The sequence below is a fragment of the Falco punctatus genome, assembly GCF_963210335.1.
Source record: "Falco punctatus genome assembly, chromosome: 11".
Taxonomy (NCBI): domain Eukaryota; kingdom Metazoa; phylum Chordata; class Aves; order Falconiformes; family Falconidae; genus Falco; species Falco punctatus.
The window spans coordinates 31,989,960-32,010,763 of record NC_137591.1 but is presented as its reverse complement, the minus strand read 5'-3'; the positions used below and the strand labels follow the sequence as shown (position 1 = coordinate 32,010,763).

General features: G+C 35.7%; 1 protein-coding gene across 3 annotated transcripts in view; it reads left to right on the top strand.

Annotated features, from left to right (window-relative positions):
* The window catches only part of TPR (translocated promoter region, nuclear basket protein), a 42,666-nt gene that overhangs the window by 6,113 nt on the left and 15,749 nt on the right, over window positions 1-20,804 (top strand). For all 3 annotated transcript variants that reach the window (XM_080406447.1, XM_080406446.1, XM_080406445.1), the window contains exons 8-35: window positions 97-177; window positions 1,855-1,942; window positions 2,460-2,600; window positions 3,580-3,671; window positions 4,481-4,678; window positions 5,317-5,424; window positions 5,948-6,174; window positions 6,857-7,020; window positions 7,344-7,483; window positions 7,569-7,717; window positions 8,021-8,183; window positions 8,657-8,791; window positions 9,557-9,697; window positions 9,861-10,029; window positions 10,524-10,690; window positions 11,654-11,806; window positions 12,513-12,629; window positions 13,714-13,917; window positions 14,008-14,192; window positions 14,639-14,786; window positions 15,182-15,319; window positions 16,051-16,182; window positions 16,443-16,573; window positions 16,949-17,159; window positions 17,530-17,676; window positions 18,079-18,277; window positions 19,009-19,214; window positions 19,947-20,008. In XM_080406447.1, the coding sequence (XP_080262573.1) occupies window positions 97-177; window positions 1,855-1,942; window positions 2,460-2,600; window positions 3,580-3,671; window positions 4,481-4,678; window positions 5,317-5,424; window positions 5,948-6,174; window positions 6,857-7,020; window positions 7,344-7,483; window positions 7,569-7,717; window positions 8,021-8,183; window positions 8,657-8,791; window positions 9,557-9,697; window positions 9,861-10,029; window positions 10,524-10,690; window positions 11,654-11,806; window positions 12,513-12,629; window positions 13,714-13,917; window positions 14,008-14,192; window positions 14,639-14,786; window positions 15,182-15,319; window positions 16,051-16,182; window positions 16,443-16,573; window positions 16,949-17,159; window positions 17,530-17,676; window positions 18,079-18,277; window positions 19,009-19,214; window positions 19,947-20,008 (4,196 nt within the window). The remainder of the gene's footprint in view (window positions 1-96; window positions 178-1,854; window positions 1,943-2,459; window positions 2,601-3,579; window positions 3,672-4,480; window positions 4,679-5,316; window positions 5,425-5,947; window positions 6,175-6,856; window positions 7,021-7,343; window positions 7,484-7,568; window positions 7,718-8,020; window positions 8,184-8,656; window positions 8,792-9,556; window positions 9,698-9,860; window positions 10,030-10,523; window positions 10,691-11,653; window positions 11,807-12,512; window positions 12,630-13,713; window positions 13,918-14,007; window positions 14,193-14,638; window positions 14,787-15,181; window positions 15,320-16,050; window positions 16,183-16,442; window positions 16,574-16,948; window positions 17,160-17,529; window positions 17,677-18,078; window positions 18,278-19,008; window positions 19,215-19,946; window positions 20,009-20,804) is intronic.

Sequence of the window (20,804 nt, the reverse complement as noted above, 5' to 3'; positions counted from 1 at the left end):
GTGCATTACAGTTGCTTTGACAAGTTAAAAAACAAAATATGGAAAATAGGAATAGTGGGAATGCTGTCCTACCCTGTCTCTTCTTTAATTTACTAGGCAAAAGAACAGCAAGCTAGTATGGAGGAAAGATTCCACAATGAACTGAATGCCCACATAAAATTATCCAATTTGTATAAGGTGAGTTTATTGATTCTGTTATAAGCATATATTAGTATTACTTGGGGCTGAATCTTGGTATTAAATGTAATGCAGGCCACTTTGGGTTCCCACCCCCAGCCCAAAAAATATGGATTTGGGGAAGGCTAATTTCCATTGCAAATGGAAGTGGAGGTCCAGTACTACAACATCAAGAAACAGAATGCGGAGAAGCAGCTGCTAGTGGCCAAGGAAGAGGCTGAAAAAAATTACAAATAAGCGAAACACCCTGTTTGGAAAATTTCATGTTGCTCACAGCTCATCTCTAGATGATGTTGATCATAAAATCTTAACCACAAAGCAAGCTGTGAAACATCCAAATCATTTTTTTCTTTGCTGCTGTCTTAGGCAGCATTTGAAATCTTATATTGTTTGGATCATTTTGTAGATTAAGCAAAACTGTGGTTAAAATAGTAATTTTATGCTCACTGTATTGAGGCTTCATGTTGTATGAATGTTGTTATGTCTTACAACCACATGGGGTTGTAATAATATGACGTATTGGGAGGCAATGATTTGTATGTAAAATAGGACTACACAAGAGATTTTTCTGAGTTTGGTTAGTAGTTCATTTTGAGTAACACTGCAAGTGTTAATGATCTGATTAAGACACAGCTGGATGTAATGTATTGTGTCAAATAAAAATTACTTCTTGAGATGATGCTTATTTTTGTCAGCTTGAAGAATGAAAAATTTCCTGTAGCCTATTGACTAAGACAGAGTCAACTAGCGGAGAATTGATTGCTCTTCCGTTCACACATACTGGATTCATGGGTTAATGAGTTCTGTTTCCTGAGTTAACTTGCTTAGATACCTACGTAAACGTCCTACCATGCTTAATTCTGAGTTCTATGTCAATACTTTGTCTGATTATATGTAAACTGATACCCCTTCCTTGAACAGCAAGTCAGTAGCTGACTTTTCCAGACCGTAATGCTTTACCATTTACCTTTTAATATGGTTTTGTTTTGGTTGTTTTGGGTTTTTTAATCCTATTAATTTATGCTTTTATTATAGAATCATTGATTTGACGGGGCTTAAAGTTTTGTCTTCTGCTTAACATAGTTTGCTATGTAGTTGCGACTGCTGACATATTTGTCTGACCTGATATTAAAAGTTGAGACTGAGAGCATTAAAAACATTGAGTGCCCTCCCATGAGAGCCTATTCTGAGACTTCACTGATTAGCGAAAGTTGAGTCATCTTTAGTTCAGTTATCACTAATGGGCTTTCAGAATTGCTAAGGTATTGTACAGTCTTGCAGTTGTGAGATCTCTAACTGGAAGCAAAGAAACATAAACTGTTTATATAGGATTCCCTAAAAATACCAAATTTTACAGAATGATCAAAATTGAGCACTCGATTTTTCTCCAAATTTTCTGTAGTGAAGCGAAGGAACAGCACCAGCTATAATGAGCTAAAGGGTGTGCATTGTATTTGGATTTGTCATATCACATTAATGTCGGACACTTCTTACTCTCAGCTGGGCAGTTTGATCAAAGTGAGACTTAATCCAGGTGGAAGAAGAGTTGTACAGTTTAGGTGAATCCTTTAGCATTTTACTCAAAGTGCATGTTCATAATTTTTGGTCAGTTTGAGCTTTGTTATTAAAAATATATTTGCTATATACTCAAAAGGTTTAAAAAATGCTTTTTTGTAGAGTGCTGCTGATGACTCGGAGGCAAAGAGCAATGAACTTACAGGAGCAGTGGAAGAGCTGCACAAGCTCCTGAAGGAAGCAGGTGAAGGTAGGCTGTGAGTGAGAACTGGCAAATGAAGCAGAACAGTTGTACTGTTTTGTAACTACCTTGATTCATTGAAAAATAGGTACTGAGTGTTTACGAATGTAACTTCATCAGCTTTTGGGCTGGTGGAAACATCAGTCAGCTGGTAACTAAAATATCATGTGACTAGTTGACTTCACCTGAGTGGGGCGGGAGAAACTATTTTCAAATATACCAGGAATTTACTTTGGATTTTGATGACAGTGTCTACTTATGCAACATATGTTTTCAGTTTAGTGTCTTTGTTTAGATTTCTGTTCACTGATAAAAGGACAGTTCGTGTTTTAGCCCTCTTCTATGCAAGGGTGATAGGCAGCAGTTCATGGTTCTGTCATGCTACTGAGTTTTCTTATCAGCATGAGCTTCTGCAGATCATGTAAAATTAAAGTAAAATTTAAGGTACATATGCAGATTTTGAACTTTTTAAAAGAAAAAAGTAAAAACTACAACACAGCAAATTACTTGTCTGATTTAATTTTAGCTAATAAAGCAACCCAGGAGCATTTGGTTGAAGTGGAAGAGTCAAAAGCTGTAATGGAGAAAGAACTGAGAGAGAAGATCAGTAAACTGGAAAAGGAGCTGGAGAATGCTAATGATTTACTGTCCGCTACAAAGCGCAAAGGTAGGGATAACACTGGAACTAAAATACATAAAGCCTTGGCATTTCTGTTGTCTTGCATGGAAATACTATGCTGAATTTCTGTAGGAAGTAAGTGCATTAATTAATCCTAGGTCATTTCTAATCATGAATTTTAGAAGCTTGTGTGTGTGTGTATATATATGTATGAAAATACATACCTTTGATTTGCCCACTAAAAAATACATTTCTATCAAAATGTTTTTTGAAGTTCTATTGTTAATCTGACTTACTGTTTCAAAGAAAAGCGAGAGGAAGCATTTCTGTAAGGCTGAATCATCATGCTTTTAATGGAGAGGGGAGTGGGGATGACCAACTATTCTTATTTTCCTCTTAAAAAAAAAAAAAAGGCACCGGAAAACAAACCTCTGTCCTTCAATTTCTATTTAACATTAAATCTTTCTCAATATTCACTGTTCTAGTTCCATGGGGGTTTTTTCATTCTCAATTTTCACTGCTCTGTTTCTGTTTGCTACATTTAAGTAATTTCTAAAGGAAAGAGAGCACAGCGGGAAGGAACAGAGAGGCATGAAGTATATTTGGTGTGCCTCTGTCTTAAGTTAATGAAAGTAAACCAGTGCTCTGCCACTAAACCTCCAGCAGTTTGCTAAGAAATCTGATGTTAAGCTTTGCTGCAGTTGTTTCAATTGCTTACATTCAGAATTTATCTACATTTTAAGTCTTAATAGCAAAAGCTTTTCATCGTTTCAAATTATCAATGTCTCTGACTCGTTTAATATATGGCATGGAAAATTGTGTATCATACCAGTCACTTGCACATGTATATTTATAATATAGATTACAGAAAGCTCTTCAACCAGTAACTTTAAGAGTTTAAAATAGTCATTTAAAATACAGTAGTCATAAAGCACAGAGGTGTACAAAGACGTTCTTTATATTAATGAAGAATATGATGAGAATTATTGCAGCTTTTTAATGGTGATTGGTGGGATTATGTCTTCAGGAGCCATATTGTCTGAGGAGGAGTTGGCAGCTATGTCTCCCACTGCTGCAGCAGTAGCTAAAGTAGTCAAGCCTGGAATGAAATTAACTGAGGTAAGTGAGCAGAAACTTCAATTTCAAGGCCCTTGAAATGCTAACAGAGATACGCTAATGATATAAAGGTGCAGGCTTCATTCGCTGTTCTGGATTTGGTGTAATACGTGATTGAAGTCGATGAAATCTTTTCATGTATTTGAGCTAAGCTATTGGGATTTTTTTAACATACCTTACAGTTTTTCTTTAGTGGATCAAAACATTATAGGGTTAAGTTCTTTTTCTGAAAGAAATTATTTTGTGCACATAAACTTATTTTCTGTATGCATTCTTGCCAGGAGGGTTTTTTTTTGCTTATTTACATAATCTTTTAATTTGTACTGCTGCTCATTTGGCTTATACTTGCAGAAAAAAATTAACGATAGGTCATAGATATTCTAGGTTTTCTTTACACTTCTATTTATGCAATTTGCATTTTCATTTTGTTTTTTATTGTTCATTCTGGCCAGCCATTAAATTACTGTGTTCTGTGCTTGCTGCTTTCTTCTGTAACACTAGCTTTGATATTTCTATTATCTTAAACTTGCATGTTTTGTCCCTTTTACATAGAACTCTTTTATTGCGTATAGTTGCACTACAAAAGTTTGTGGTTTTCAAATTCATAGGGATAACTCTTTGCCATGGTATGAATCCTAAAAACACATTGTTGTAAAATTCTTAACTTGTTTCTCTGAATTAACTAGTTTAGAATTGTATAAAATTATACTACCTTAAGGTATGAATTGTAGAATTACTTCTTCTTTAAGAGGTCTGTGCAGGTGTATCAAAACCAACCAAACAAAAAAAGGCAAAACAATCTTTTGTTGCAGCTCTACAATGCATATGTAGAAACTCAGGATCAGTTGCTTTTGGAAAAGCTGGAGAATAAGAGAATCAATAAATATTTGGATGAAATAGTGCAGGAGGTAGAAGCCAAAGCACCGATCTTAAAACGTCAGCGTGAAGAATTTGAACGTTCCCAAAAAGCTGTTGCTAGTCTGTCTGCAAAGCTTGAACAAGCTATGAAGGTCAGTATAAAGTAAAAGGGCATGTAAAATTATGGGAAAAATGGATTTTTAATTCCTTACTGCTAATAGCTTTTAGTAAACGTATAAAATGGATCTTTGAGTCAACCTTTATTGTGGGAAAAGATCTGTTGAACTTTCTAGCTTGCAGTTTATTGGACTGTACAAAGTGTTTTACAGAACCAACATTTTCGTATTTTTTTATAATGAAAGCTTAAATGTGTTGCTTAAATAAATAAAAAGCTTATATTTTTAAATTAAAATAATTAATTAAAGCTTAAATAAAATATATATTAAAAAAGATTTTTTTTATATAATGAAAGCTTAAATGTGCTGTTTTGCAATCTGATTTTCTGAGAGCAGAATTCTTTATAAACAAAGATTAGTATTTTTCTGTCCAAAGAAATAGAATTGGACTTTAGTGCTCACTTCCCATTAATTTTAATACCTACACTAATACAGCATGAAAGACCGTGGCTTTTGGTTTCTAAATATTTAGAGTTTAACCTTTGGAGTGTAACTTTAAAGTAGTAAAGTGCAGTTTGATTCACAAGGCATGTCTCTACATGATGTTACCCCTTTGGAAAAGAATGTTTCTGTGTTGGATTGCTATCTGTTTCTTAATGTTTGTATGCTTGCAGGAAATCCAGCGATTGCAGGAGGATGCTGATAAAGCCAATAAGCATGCCTCTCTGCTTGAAAGAGAAAACCAGAGACTGGAAATACAAGTAAAAGATCTTTCACAGCAGGTAGGACAAATGTCACTGTGGTTAAATGTACTATTTACAGTTTATTTGTTAATACGGTGCTGTATTTGTGAAGTTTACTTGGAAGTTGTGTTCAGCCACAGTCATGTAGGCTTTGTTGTCATAAGAGCCTTAGTGATGTTAAAAGCTTCTCCTTAGGACAACATGGTATTTACATTTTTGCTTACAAAACTGGAGTAAGTTTAGCTGGACAGAAGTGATGCTGCTTTAGGATAGTATTGTTAAACATCTGACATGGAAAGAAACCCCAGGCTACTTTGATTGACTGGAATATGCTGTGATCTGTTCACAGAACTGAACACAGACTATCCACTTCTGGTCTTGATGTGGGTTCCTTTTGTCAAATTGTTTTTCTATAATGTAATTCTTACCAGGATTTAATGATTGTAATAGTTTGCATATTGTAGGACAAAAATACTGAATTTCCAAGTGCTTCAGTATATTGTTTTTCAGAGTGAATGTTTGAGTCTGTGTGCAAGTCTTACACTATAACATTCTCTTTCAGATTCGTGTACTTTTAATGGAACTTGAAGAAGCTAGAGGCAATCATGTGATTCGTGATGAAGAAGTGAGCTCTGCTGACATCAGTAGCTCTTCTGAAGTGATATCTCAACATCTAGTCTCTTACAGAAATATTGAAGAACTTCAGCAGCAGAATCAGCGTCTCTTGGTGGCTCTTCGGGAGCTGGGAGAGGCTAGAGAAAAAGAGGAGCAAGAAACAACATCATCTAAGTCAGTTTTCCATTCCTTCTAGTAAATGTTTATACTAAGTAGTAACAGGGATTTATTCAGATGCTTTTTGGTTTTTTGCTTTTGATTGTTACTAATTGTGTGCATATGCAAGTGCATATATGCTCATGCGCAGCTATAATTCATAAAGGCAAGTTGTTATTAAACAACATTATCTTCGGCTTTAGATTAAAATGGCTTTATAGCTATGTATCTTGTAATATTTCATCAAAATCCAAAGTAAAAATAATTTTTTATTGGTCTTTCAGTGAATGTGTTTTCACACAACAGATCTGGTTTATAGAAGAGATAAGTTTGATTCCCATTAGCTGGACAAAAAATTGAGTATGTGCATACCTAATTCACTAGCTGTTAAGCCCACAGATAATGTAATTTTGTATTAAGGGTTCTTAGCTTGATTCTCTGCTCATGCTGCTGACTGTTTTTTGAAGTTATTCACATGAATAAATTGCCTCTATTCTGCTTTTCATGGAAGAGGCCTACTTTCTTTGTCATCTACAAAATAGCAAGCCAAATGCCAGTCTTCCTTTAAGTTTCCTCAAAAGTCTCAGTGCTTAACTTTCAATGGGGCAATAAATGTACACTGAAGAAATTGTGACAAGAGGTTGTGTCATCTTGGTATGCCTCACTGTGTATGTTACTGAAAACAACTTGTTGGTTTCAGAATTTCTGAGCTTCAAAGCCAGCTTGAGGAGGCTCTCAATGAGCTAGAAAAATTGCGTGAATCACGTCACCATCAGCTGCAGCTTGTTGAGTCTATAGTTCGTCAGCGTGATATGTTCCGCATATTGTTGGCACAGACCACAGGAGCTATCATTCCTTTGCAAGGTAAGCTTCATGTTTCTGCACCATTGGAAAAAAATGGAATTGTCATTTGCTCTGAGTTTAGTCACTTCTGTTAATCTGGTATTCAGCTTTTACCTTTACTCACTGGAAAACCCATGAATTTGGATTTAGACACATAATTTTATAGTCATGACTGATGTGTAGTGGTGACTATGTGTGCTCTGGGAGCATATTGCAGATACAAAGAATGAGTTGCTTAGGAGAGCCCAATACTTTCCTAGCAATAGTTTTAGTTTTAGCTGTATTTCAGTGCAGATATATGATCTTCTGCTTTGGCAAGGATTCATTCATTTATTTCTTTTCAGCTTCAGGTATGTTACCAGATGAGATTTCTCTTACATCTACTCCAAAGCGCCCAAATTTGCCTCAAGCCATGTCAACTCCTGCTCCAGTATCAGTGGCTGAGTCAGTGGAGACTGTGGAGGCTAAGGCTGCACTTAAGCAGGTATATTTTTCAATAAATACTGTAGAAAGCTATCACTATTTCCTTTTACTCTTGTAAGCACTTTAAAGTCTGTTTTTTGATGCAGTTGCAGGAAGTTTTTGAGAACTATAAAAAAGAAAAGGCAGAGAATGATAAGTTGCTGAATGAGCAAAATGAAAAGCTTCAGGAGCAGGTCACAGACTTGAGGTCACAAAATGCAAAGATTTCCACACAGCTGGAGTTTGCCTCCAAACGGTAAATCAACTATTTAATTTCATTGTCGTATGTATGTGTTCTTTATCAATAGAATCACATTGCCTGCTTGGTATCATTTGTTCAGGAAGAGTTGCCAGTTAAACATTAGTATTGTCTTTTCTGTTAAAGAGCACAAAGGAAGTAGTGAAGGTGGGGTCAGGAATATACCTTATAATCGAGTGAGCCACTTATGTGAAAACTGATGCACAAGAACATGAAACATACAGCTGTGTACATACACCTCTTGCAATTAAACAATTTAATGTGGCAAACATATACTTTACTTTGTTGTTCCCTGTGAAGTTATGAAATGCTGCAGGATAACGTTGAAGGCTATCGTCGAGAAATAACATCTCTGCATGAAAGAACCCAGAAACTCACAGCAACGACTCAGAAGCAAGAGCAGATAATTAACACTATGACTCAAGACCTGAGGGGAGCTAATGAAAAACTGGCAGTGGCAGAGGTTAGTAATACAGTGTTTTTATTATACTGCTAGATATTCCAAGTTAGCACAAGAGTTTTTCTTATTATTGTCATGAAAGCTGTCAGAACTTGAATGTGTGGCTTTTTGAGTGCATCTGCTGTTAGATTTGTAAAAGATTGCGTGCGTGTATATTTGGTGCATACACTTGTAACATTCCAAAAAATACCTCAAGTACTGAGTGAAGATGTAAGAACATTCTGAACATGTTTCAGTTCACAGAGAAAACAGAATGTGGTTAGACAAACAGTTTTGTTCTTACTGTTCTTGGCTTAATTTGCATGAATTTTAACTTACAATCTTAAAAGCTCTTTTTATAAATAGTATTTATTTATTATTTAAATAGTATTTAGTATTTATTATTTAAATAGTAATGATCATAAAAATAATACTAAAATGAACGGACAGACTTGGGATTGATAACAAAGTTCATGTTATTGTTTGGTGTCTTAAAGGTGAGAGCAGAAAACTTAAAAAAAGAGAAGGATATCTTGAAGATGTCAGATGTGCGTTTGACCCAGCAACGTGAGTCTTTATTAGTTGAACAAAGAGGACAGAACTTGCTACTTACTAATTTGCGAACTATTCAGGTATGTGGTATTCCTATGTCCAAGTTTGGTCTGTCTTTAAGAATTTTCAATAAATGCCCATCAAAACCAAAATCCCAATTATGGGATTGGGTCTTAATGTGGATTTTTTTATTTTTATTTTTTGTTAGAAATTAACACTGAACATAAAACATTTAAGCAACCTGAGCAGCTTGTTTAAGCAAGTTTGTTATTCCTATCCTAATTTATGATACTCTGTTATTTACCTGGGCAAAGTCCTGGGAATTTTGAGTTGACAGGAAGGGTTTTCACAATAAAATGGAACCAAAACACATTAAACAAAATGAAAGGAAAAAATCACTACGTTAATTTTTCTGATAGCAAAATTAACCAGTGCCTGCCTTGGTAGTGTATTTTCTTAAGGTATATTTACTGTTACAATTCTGTGTCTTCTATTGTAAGTTATATTGACTCTTAGCATATAAATACTTATGGTTGCACATTTTATCTTGTGACTGAATTCTATTTCTGTAGTAGATCTTTTCGGTTAGATTGCATGGATAATAGATTTTCTTCCAATAATACTTACTGTGTCAATAGTTTTGAGATTATTTTTTTTTTAACAAAAAGTCATACATTGTAAGTGCTAATTTTCATAACTTTCTGTATCTGCTATTATTGCTTGCTCCCTGCAGTAATTATTTTGTGGATGGGAGAAGTGTTTTGACAACTTGAAATGCTGCAGTAATTTAAAAGAAAATTATTAAAGTGTGTTGTAAGCATAGTGCATTATGCTCTTTTTATCAGGGAATACTGGAGAGGTCTGAGACAGAAACAAAACAAAGACTCAATAATCAGATAGAAAAGCTGGAGCGTGAGATATCTCAGCTGAAGAAGAAATTAGAAAGTGAGGTGGAACAAAGACATTCCCTTACCAAAAATCAAGAGGTAAGTATGAATATGCTAAACTTGCTTAGTGAAAATAAAGTAACAGTTGCACGGCTTCTGCCAGCTTACGGTGCACTGTTTTTTCATATGAGTAATTTCTAAACATATTTGGTCTTTGTGCCATTTGTGAATAATTACAAATTTAAGAACCTTGTGTTTTCAGGTTCACATCCTGGATCTTAAGAGGCAACTGGAGACTGAGACAAACCGTCACATTAACACAAAGGAACTTCTAAAGAATGCCCAGAAAGAAACTGCGATGTTGAAACAGCAGCTTAACAATACGGAGGCTCAGCTAACATCACAATCATCACAGAGGGCTCCGGGGAAAGGTAAGACATTTTTCTGCATTGAACTTCTGTTAAACGTTGCTGTCTGCAGAATGGTGAAATTCATAATTGATAGTAGTTTAGAATTAGGAGGTCAGTCAGCTAAATAATAAACCTCTTCATTATTACAATCACATATTCAAATGAATGATAACCCGTATGGTTTGTTGAAGTAAAATTAATGTCCAAGCAGTCTTTTACAAAGGGGAAAAATAAAGCAAAACTTGTTAAAGGAGCCCTTTTAATTTTTTTTGAAAGAACTTAAGTCTATTAGGTTACTTTTAAATACCCTTTTTTTTTTTTTTTTTGTCTGACTCAACAGTGTTTATTGTAAGCTGCTATTTTGGTTAGGGCTGACAGTTTTATTTAGGGAGATTTTGTAACGGTAATTGCTTTTTCCATGTTATTGTCCGAAAAAGACTTCAGTTTTCAACAGAACAGTGGTTAAAAAAAAAAATTTAAATTCACTGGTTAATTAATTTGTTCTAATATTATAGGTCAGCCTAGTACAAATGAAGATGTGGATGATCTTGTAAGTCGACTAAGACAAGCTGATGAACAAGTTAATGACCTGAGAGAAAGACTCAAGACTAGTTCTAGTAATGTGGAACAATACAGAGCCATGGTTCTTAGTCTAGAGGAATCCCTTAATAAGGAAAAACAAGTAAGTAGTTACCATTGTTTATTAGAGCAAAAACAGAAACAAAATTAATTTTTTTGGGTTTGATTTGTTGTTTTTTTTCTACGGTACAGTCTGTAGGATTATGGGAGGAATTACAAAAAAACTAAAGTTAGTTCAGAAGGTATTAGAATATAATTTAGTAAGACCATATTTTAGACAATTTTATTGAAAACACTTTTAGCCATGGAAACATTAAAGCTTTTTGCAGCATATTTAAAAAATGTATTATAAGTTTGACTCAGCTGTATTCTGCCAGTGTCTTCCTTTGAAAGAGGAGAATTGACTTTTAAAAACTCTTCCTTATAACCCTGTGATCAGTGATTAAAAATACTAATTAGCTCAATCAAAAGCAGTTAAGTTCACACCTGCTTCAGTAAGGTCTTCAGTGATGCCAAAGAAAACTCTGTATGTGGTGTTTGTGGGAAAAGCTTAAGAGCGACCTGATCTGTTGTACGCTCCACTGTGTTAATAGTGAATGAAGCTTGTTCTTTCAAGCTGTTCAGCGTATCAACATAAGATAGATTGGAGAAACAGAATTCCCGTTTTCTAACTGAAGTTACAGCATCGGTATACAATGGAGCACTGCTTATCTAGTATCCAAGTTCTCTGCCTGTGTTCTGTTGCTATAAAAACTTTGTAGGGGCTTGATACGCTTTAATAATATTGTAGATTCTAGTGAGTAATAAAAAAATACACCGGGTACTGCACATTTGAGTGCAGTCACCTAAAACTTTTAGATGTACCATATAAGGTATTGCAACTTTGAAGGAAAAAACATAATTTCAATGCTATTTGTGATTCTCCACATTTTTAGTGGTGGTGTTCTAAATGAGATGCTCAAAATACCTATTCTGGCTTTAAGTTGTTAATAAAATAGTGGCTTCACATCAGAATACTGTATTTAAAGGAAACAAAATTAATGTCTTCTGATGAATTTTAATGAAGGTGACAGAGGAAGTTCGTGCAACAGTTGAAGCTCGTCTGAAGGAGTCTGCTGAGTATCAAGCACAGCTAGAAAAGAAGCTGATGGAGTCAGAAAAAGAAAAGCAAGAACTTCAAGAGGAGAAGCGTAAAGCTGTGGAGAATATGGAACAACAGGTACGCACTGAATGCCCACTCCGTTGTAGAGACTCCTTTGTAGAGAGTCCCCAGGAATGTGCTTTTACATAATTCCCTAACCTTCAGTTTGCTTTCACAGTATAGTAGCGTCCAAAACTAAATCTTTTAGGATGTACGAAAGACTAAATTTGTGAGAGGTTTCCAAACACGAGTAGTGCATTAACCTTATCACTTTGTTAGGGGGGTTGTGTATTTAAAGCTGTCACTATCTTCCTGAACTTTGAGCACAATTTGCAGAAAAACATGAGTAAAAACCTTTGAGAAAAGTTTCTGAAAACCCTTTTTGGAGCATGAGCCAAAATCAGATTTGTAGCATGCACATCTCTTAAAGCCAGAATGGTCTGTGCCCTTATTTGTCTGATGTATATTTGGGCTCTTATTGTGGTTGAAAGAAACAAGATGACTGCAACTAGAACTACTGCAGGCCCAACTCTGAAAGAACAGTAACATGTTTTTACCAGGAAAGAACTCTGTATGTTAGTAAGTCAAAATCTTGAAAGCATTTATCTTTTTTAATGCTAATTTTAATCTAAAAATAATAAAATAATCATGCTTTGGTTCTACATTATTCATGACTGTCTACATTCAAAGCCTTGCAGTGTTCAATACTCCATAAAATACTTTGCCATTTAGTCTTGGGTTTGTTCTTTTGTCTTGTTGTTTCCTCCCTCCCCCATCACTGTAGCTATCAGAACTAAAGAAGAGTCTGTCAACCGTGCAATCAGAAGTTCAGGAAGCCCTTCAGAGAGCCAGCACAGCTCTAAGTAACGAACAGCAAGCCAGACGTGACTGCCAGGAACAAGTATGTTGGTAGCATTTGCCTACTTTAGCCAGAGGTAGCAAATATTATGCTAGTTTTTCATTTTTTTTCAGTTAAACTCAAAATGTTTTTTGAAGGTAGTACTGCTAATCAGAGACTTGTGGAGGCAAGAGCACATTCTCTATTTTGTGAACATCTGTTTATTTAATGCTTCATTTTTCTACCTGACCAACCATAGTGGTAATATCAACTAAAGTGACTTTGAATATAACAGTCATGCTGCAAGCACAGTTTGTGTCACATTTAAGAAATAGAAGATGCAGTGTGTTACTGTTTCTAAGTTCTGTTTCATTATGTAAAGAAATTGATGGGGGAATGTAATTAACTGTTTTTAATTAATTGCTACCTCCTGGAGGGGGGGTGGTGCGCAGTGTCAAAAAAGAAAACTGAACTCTCATAAGACAATGGAGAAAATATCTTTCTAACCCAAATGTAATTGTTGTCTTTTAAAACTATGGGGCAATATGATACTTGGCAGCACCTGATAAGATTGTTTTGTTACCAGCTGTTTTTTAATGGAAATCTACTTTTCTGCAGGTAAGAATTTCAGCAACACTGACCAGTGTAGAGGATGTAAAAAAAATGGCTGTTGTTTAATACAACCCAAAATTTAGTAGACGGGCATTTCCATTTTTTCCAGCTAACACTATGCCCATAGCCTTTCCTTAGCTTTTTAATGTCATGCAGTAAAATATCTTTGCCCATTCACATGCAGAAGTAAATAGTGGAGGTTCTTAGATTAATACCTGCCTGTTAATCTGTGCAGCATCTACAGCAAGAGGTTTGATTGTAGAGTAACTATAGAGTGTGTCCTCCTGCTAGCCATTCCAGGAAAATTATTCCAAATTTTAGTTTTGCTTAAAAATAATAATTTCTTTTAAGGGAACTATTCTAAGCTTATCCTGCTTTTGTTGTTGTTGTTGTACTTGAGAATGACAGAGGTTTTGGCCAGTGCTTTTCTTATTGATTACTGGTTACTGATTTTGTCTAGAACTTGAGAATCTCTTTGTACATATCGAACATATAACATTAAAGGTAACAGTCTACTTTTAACATTTTTCTGCAGGCAAAGATGGCTTCCGAAGCACAAAATAAATATGAACGGGAATTAATGCTTCATGCTGCTGATGTTGAAGCATTACAGGCTATTAAAGACCAAGTTGCCAAGAATGCAGCAGTAAGGCAGCAGCTAGAGGAAGCTGCTCAGAAAGCTGAGTCTGAATTGTTAGAATGCAAAGCCTCCTGGGAAGAGAGAGAAAGGATGATCAAGGTATGATTGTTTTTATGGTTTCAGTGGATTTTTTTCAGTTAACAGAAATTCGGCCACAGAATTTACAGCCATTGAATGATTTTGTTGTAGGACGAAGCTTCAAAGCTTGCATCCCGCTGTGAAGATTTGGAAAAACAAAATCGATTATTACACGAACAGCTGGAAAGTCTGAGTGATAAGATGGTGACTTCGATGAAAGAAGCCATGCCAGCTGCAGTGAACGTTTCTCTCAATGAGGAAGGCAAATCCCAGGAACAAATCTTAGAAATTCTTAGGTAAATTTAGCTCTGGGCTCCTTCTCTTGGTGATTATAAATCAGTTGCCAAATTAAATAGTTCTGTACTACTTTATATTTGAAGGATAATTTATAAAATTTAAGCACTTTTTTCCTAGGTAGGAGGTGGTTGTACTACGTCAGTAACTAATATAGATTTCTTTCTACTCCTAGGAAAAAAATGTGAGTTGGTTATGACAGGAAGCTAAATGAGATTTTAGCAATTGTGATTGGCAAGAAAGTTTCATAGATTTTTTTTTTTCCTCATCGTGGTTTTTAGGGGGTCTGTATAGATTTTCAAGAATTTTCATCTACCATTTTCTTTTTGGGTCTTTCTGAACCAATTTCTGTACTTGACCTTTAGACATAAGATGCTTTGACTTAAAATGCTTTGCCTTGCATTTTCATTAATGCATCAATGATGTGTTGTTCATTTTCTTACTGCAGATTTATACGTCGAGAAAAGGAGATTGCAGAAACTAGATTTGAGGTGGCTCAAGTGGAGAGTTTGCGTTACCGTCAGAGAGTGGAGCACCTGGAAAGGGAACTGCAGGAACTGCAGGACAGTCTCAATGCTGAGAGAGAGAAGGTGCAGGTAAGGTTGGATATTATTGCTTATGATTTCAGTAAGTGAAGAAGGCTGTTCTCTATGGTCTACTCCCTGTATTTGCTGCCTGTGCCCAAAAGTGAAGTTTTGGAGGAATCAGGTGCTTTTAAACTGGGGTTGCTGTATAGCCAAATGGGGGATCTTGTTCAGAGTCCTGTGAAGCAGTGTGGCAATTGCAAAGTCACATAAATAGGGAAAATACAGATAATTTCTCAATTCTTTCCCCATCTCCTATTTCTTAAGCGATACTTATTTTGAATGTACATGTGAGATAATGATAATTATGCTATGATAGATTTCCAGGTTGGTGTAATGCCAGATCCAGGTAAATGTGTATGCATATGCAAGCAAAAGAAATGACTGAGTTAAATCTTTTTCAAAAGGTAACAGCAAAAACCATTGCACAGCATGAAGAATTAATGAAAAAAACTGAGACCATGAATGTACTGATAGAAACCAATAAGATGCTAAGAGAAGAGAAGGAGAGGCTAGAACAAGAGCAACAACAAATTCAAGCAAAGGTTAGTGCTGAGGCTGATGTAAATTTTTCAGATATTGAAGCTGATGACTTAGTGTTTGGGTATACCATTGCTAATTACAATAAATACATGATTTAGATTGTGATTATTCCTTTACGTCATACACGGATGAGGAGGCTTTCCATTTAGAATTTTAGAAGACATTAGTCCACCTAGAACATTGAGAAGTTGAAAGTTCATTTTCATTTAAATTAAACTAAAAATCATTTTATCCAGCATTTTTCCTTGGCTGGAGGTATATTAGGAACAAGGATATTATCAGCAGATAAATGAAAAACGAAACAGGATTACATATAAAGCAGACCACAGCTTTATTAAGAGTTTAAAAGGGAGAAACAGCCTCCTCGCATTTCTACGCATCAGTTATTTTAATGGAATCCAGTGCAGCATTGCTTGGCTTCTAACATGTAATTAATAATCTGTTTCCTGTACAAAAGTACAAAGAATGAGAATCTAAGATTGTGAAGTTGTACATATTTTTTTTTTCCTTTCTGTAGGATCATCCCCTGCTCTTGCTCCTCATCCTTCTCTCTGCCCCTAGCTGGCCACTAGAAGGCAGAGAGCTGGAAAAGAATTTATATCATGACTTCTTGAGGGTGTTGATTTTTCTCTCTCTGTCCCTTTTACTATCATTGTTCAAGATCTACCATATTCCATTTCTTTTAGTCTCATAAGATCCAGGAAGTTTAATCCCCAGTTGTGGTTTTTTTCAGGTACGCAAGCTTGAGGCGGACATTCTACCTCTACAAGAGTCTAATGCTGAACTCAGTGAGAAAAGCGGAATGTTACAGGCGGAGAAAAAGCTGTTGGAAGAAGATGTTAAACGTTGGAAAGCCCGGACTCAGGTGGGGAATGCGTGTTTTCAAAGATGGTTTGGGGGAGGGGAAAAACCAAACTAAAAAAAGCTTAAATTTTCTTAAACACAGCAAACTAAGAAATGTATTTGAATTATGAAGCATTGTTTATGCAGCTTCAAAATAAGCTATTCTAATTCGTAGGCATTCCAAATCAAAATGCAAAAGGAGTAGCTCTAATTCAAAGAGATCTTCTGGATATAACTGCATAATCATCTTAAAAAATGCAAACTATTTTCTCAACCTTTCAGCATTTATTGAGTCAACAGAAGGACACTGATCTTGAAGAGTATCGGAAGCTGCTTTCAGAGAAGGAAGCAAACACCAAGCGTATACAACAGATGAGTGAAGAAACAGGCAGGCTTAAAGCAGAAATAGCCAGGTGTGGTATAAGTCAGTTGGTAAAAAGCTTTGTGCAAAGCAAAGTATTTTAAACAAAGCTGTATCTGGAAGTTTAATTTCTTAACTGTCTCCATGTAACTATGAAACCTTTGGTATTCTTACAGTGGCTTGATAAAATGCAGGTAAAGTGAAGTGAGGATTGTTTTGGAAGTTACCTTTTTAGCTAAACTCAGTCTAAACTAATGTACTGTAGAAAAGTTTGTATTCTACAAATACTTATTTGTATTGCAAAATCCTAGAAAATGGAATTCACTACAGATAATGCCTGTGATATTACATAAATGATCAATTTTGAAACGTATGGATTATTTCAAAACATTTCATTTGCATCATCCTCTAATCTGTTGTGATTTAGAACTAATGCATCCTTGACTACAAGCCAGAATCTTGTTCAGAGCCTGAAGGATGAAGTAAGTAAAATAAGAACGGAAAAGGATACTTTGCAGAAAGAACTAGATGCAAAAGTCGCTGACATACAAGAAAAAGTGAAAACTATAACCCAGGTCAAGAAAATCGGGCGCCGGTACAAGACCCAGTATGAAGAGCTGAAAGCACAGCATGATAAGGTAGATATAATTTCTTTGCAAACAAACAAACAAGCTTATTAAAAAAGAGTGTGTTTTCATCTAGAGTCATGCGTAATCTAGCTAATGATCTTCACGTTCCCTTAGTACAGTACTGTATGAATACTTACCTGTGAAAAGTAGAAAATTACATCATTTATTCTGCTGTTAGCTCAAACTGCCACAAATCATGGTCTACACATCACTTAATATTTTGCAGTATTCTTAATGGAGTTATAGTGTTCATTAGAAGTTCTGTGTTTTGCCCAGATCTTTTTTAAACTATCAGTTTGCATGCAAAAGCAACTTGTGAAAGAAATTACATCCTAATCGAGTAGTACCCTTCAGCCTGATACCGCTTAACATATTTCAGATGGTTGCTGAAGCATCAACTCAGTCTTTTGTAGAACAACAAGAAGAACAGGTTTCTGTCCAGGAAGTACAAGAGCTGAAAGACACTCTCAGTCAAGCTGAAGGGAAGACAAAGGCTTTGGAGGCTCAGGTTGAAAGTTTACAAAAGGTAAGAACAGTGAACAGTTTGAGACACCTAAACTCTACTGCAGTCTTAAAGGTGTAACCGTGTAGAATGTGAGGGTGGTTTTCTGTGTGTGTGCATGCACACATGAATACGTGAAGTGACCTATTTGTGCCTCTCTCTTCTTGGGAACAAGGGACCTCAAAGCTGTTTTAAACCCTGTGTCTAGTGTGTCTCACATTGTTTCTTGGAATACGTAATTAGGAAAGAGAATGCTAATCTTTCAGCTGTTGCATTCAGAGAGCGTTGGACTCCCCTATTGTTTATTAGGCGCCTTTTAACCTTAGTACAGTGGCCAGCCGATACTAGGTTCTGCGAGCTTGTTAGGCTGTGTATTTGCCAAAGTAGCTGGTTGTGGCCAATAGTTGCAAGTCTCTTTCTCCGTAGACTATAGCAGAAAAGGAAACTGAAGTCAGAAATCTTCAGGAGCAGATAACACAGCTACAATCAGAACTTGCTCGTTTTCATCAAGATCTGCAAGAGAAGACTACACAGGAAGAACAACTCAGGCAACAGATCACCGAGAAGGAAGAGAAAACTAGGAAGACCTTGCTTGCAGCCAAGCAGAAAATTGCACAGTTAGCTGGTATTACAATATTATGTTTTTCTCTATCCTTAAGGTGTTGCCTTCTGTTTGAGTTTTTGATTATTCCTTGTTGCCTTCTGTTTGAGTTTTTGATTATTCCTATGAAAAAGCATTTAGACAGGATGCTTGTGTAAATATGGCCTACTTCATATTTTACGTCAGAGTTTTTCCTGGATTAGATGCTACAGGAATTGTTCTATAAATTAAGTTTTAACTTCTTCAAAAGATGATACAAGTATATAACTTCGCTGTACACTGGAGGTAAAAAAAAAGTTTTGCTTAGTTTTGACCAGCCAACAAGATAAACACCCTTTTTTTTTAATCCTTGTCTTGATTAGAGCAGATTGACACTACTAGCAGCTTAGGTAATTCTCCCCTTCCCTAAATACACAAGTGCAAAACATAATGCCTCCTTTATTTTTAACTGATGTTTGGAGGAATGATGGTTGTGAGAGCATGCTGAAAACATCTTGTTCTCTTGTGATTACTTCTTCATTTAATTTTTTATTTATGTACTATATATTTTTCTATTTTTTATTTATTTCATTGCAATTAAATAGAAAAATGGCATGCAAGAGTTAAAATTGCCTCTAAGAGCTCCTTTGATAACTTAACATTTTTAAGAATTCAAGGTACTTCAGTAACCTGTTAAAACAGCCAGGTATTCAGCATGCAGGAACTTAGTAGGCAGCTTTACAGTGGCAAAACTGAACTCTTTCCTATTCGATTAGGTACAAAAGAACAGCTAACAAAAGAAAATGAAGAGTGGAAGCAAAAGAGCAGTTCATTAGAAGAGCAGAAGACTGAACTGGAGGTGCGGATGAGTGCACTCAAATCACAATATGAAGGTCGAATCTGCCGTCTGGAAAGAGAACTTAGAGAGCAGCAAGAGCGACACCATGAACAGCGAGATGAGCCACCAGAGTCTACAAACAAGGTACAAAATCCTTTTAGCTAGCTGTGTGAGAGGAAACAAGCAGCTCGCAACTCTTGTAACTGAATGAGGACAACCGCTGTCAGTACAAGCACCATTGGCTGATTGGTTTGGTTTTGTGTATACAGTAGTTAATAGTCAGAACTACTTTACCTGAAGGTGTTATCTCTAAACATCCTGAATAGCATATTAATATGCTGTAAGAAAATTCTTATCATAGGACTCCTACGCTTGAAAACAAACAAACAAAAATAATACTAGTGAGCCCAACAAACGGTGCACTATTCAAATTCCACTGTCCCCTCATTTTGGAAATACACAAGTTAGCTTTAGTAAGGATTCAGAACTTAATCTAAAAGTTACTTCCTGCCATAGTCAGAATTACTGGTGCTAAGAAGCATGCAGTTATATCATTCATTGCGAATCAGTCAATGAACGATTTGCACTCTATTGTCTTTTTATCTATGCGTTCAGTATAATGGGTCCTAGCTGCTATTGTCTCAACAGCTTCAGAAAATACATGAGAAATTACTGAATTGCTTTACATAATTGGTATGACTGATATGATTTGATTTGGAGAATTTGCAATAATCATGGAGTCTGACTAGGTACACTTAACAGTCGTTTCCTAACAGACTTCTTTGCAAAGATAGATCTGTCTGGCTTAAGTGTTTTATCAAACTGCTTGTTGTTTGGTATGTCCATGGCATGATGGTTCTGTTTCTTACTTAATAGGTCCCAGAACAGCAGAGGCAAATCTCACTCAAGTCTACTCCAGCTTCAGGTGAAAGAGGAATGTGAGTTGAAGGGTTTGGGAGTTTTGCAGTTTCTGTGGTTGGTGTTTCTTTCTCCTGTCTTTATCTAGTTGCTGCTTTTTTTAGTAAGCCACTGACTTTTCTCAATTTTTCTTAAGCAACTTTGAAGATACTGATTGACATAATGTTCCTCCTGTTTTCCCAGCTATATTTAATCAATAAAGCTTTTAAGCTGTTAAATTGTCATATTAACCACCAGGAACATGGTATCTGGGAAACATAAAAGACATTTTAAAATCTTTCAAGATTCTTGAAGTTGTACAGTTAAAAGACATTTTAAAATCTTTCAAGATTCTTGAAGTTGTACAGTTTTTTGTTACTTTTAACCTTTTTTGGATGGGGGGGCAAGAATCTCAAACATGAGAAACAGACTAAATAGGTGGTAACTAACATAATAATGATAAAATAGTCAAATGGCTAAGCTCTGAAATGGGAAATATTAAGGTATTACTAAGTCCAGGTGAGAAATTCCCCTCAGTTTTTATGACAGCATCCTTTTGAAAGCAAGGCTTTCAGAAATGCCTCCTAAAATTTGGTTGATCTTTGTCTCAACCAGGAAATGGTGTTGCTTTCTCTGTATTGAGTGAATCAGTTAGCTTTAATGCAAGATGTATCACTGCAATAAAGACCTATCATGGCTAAGCACTACGTCTCTTGATCTGCCTACAGATTTCTAGTTGATTACCTTTGAAGAAACCTGTCAAACCTGTAAGCTGGACAAAATGCTACTGATGGCATAGTGTGTCTGTCTGTTTTCTTTTTTAACTATAAACAAATT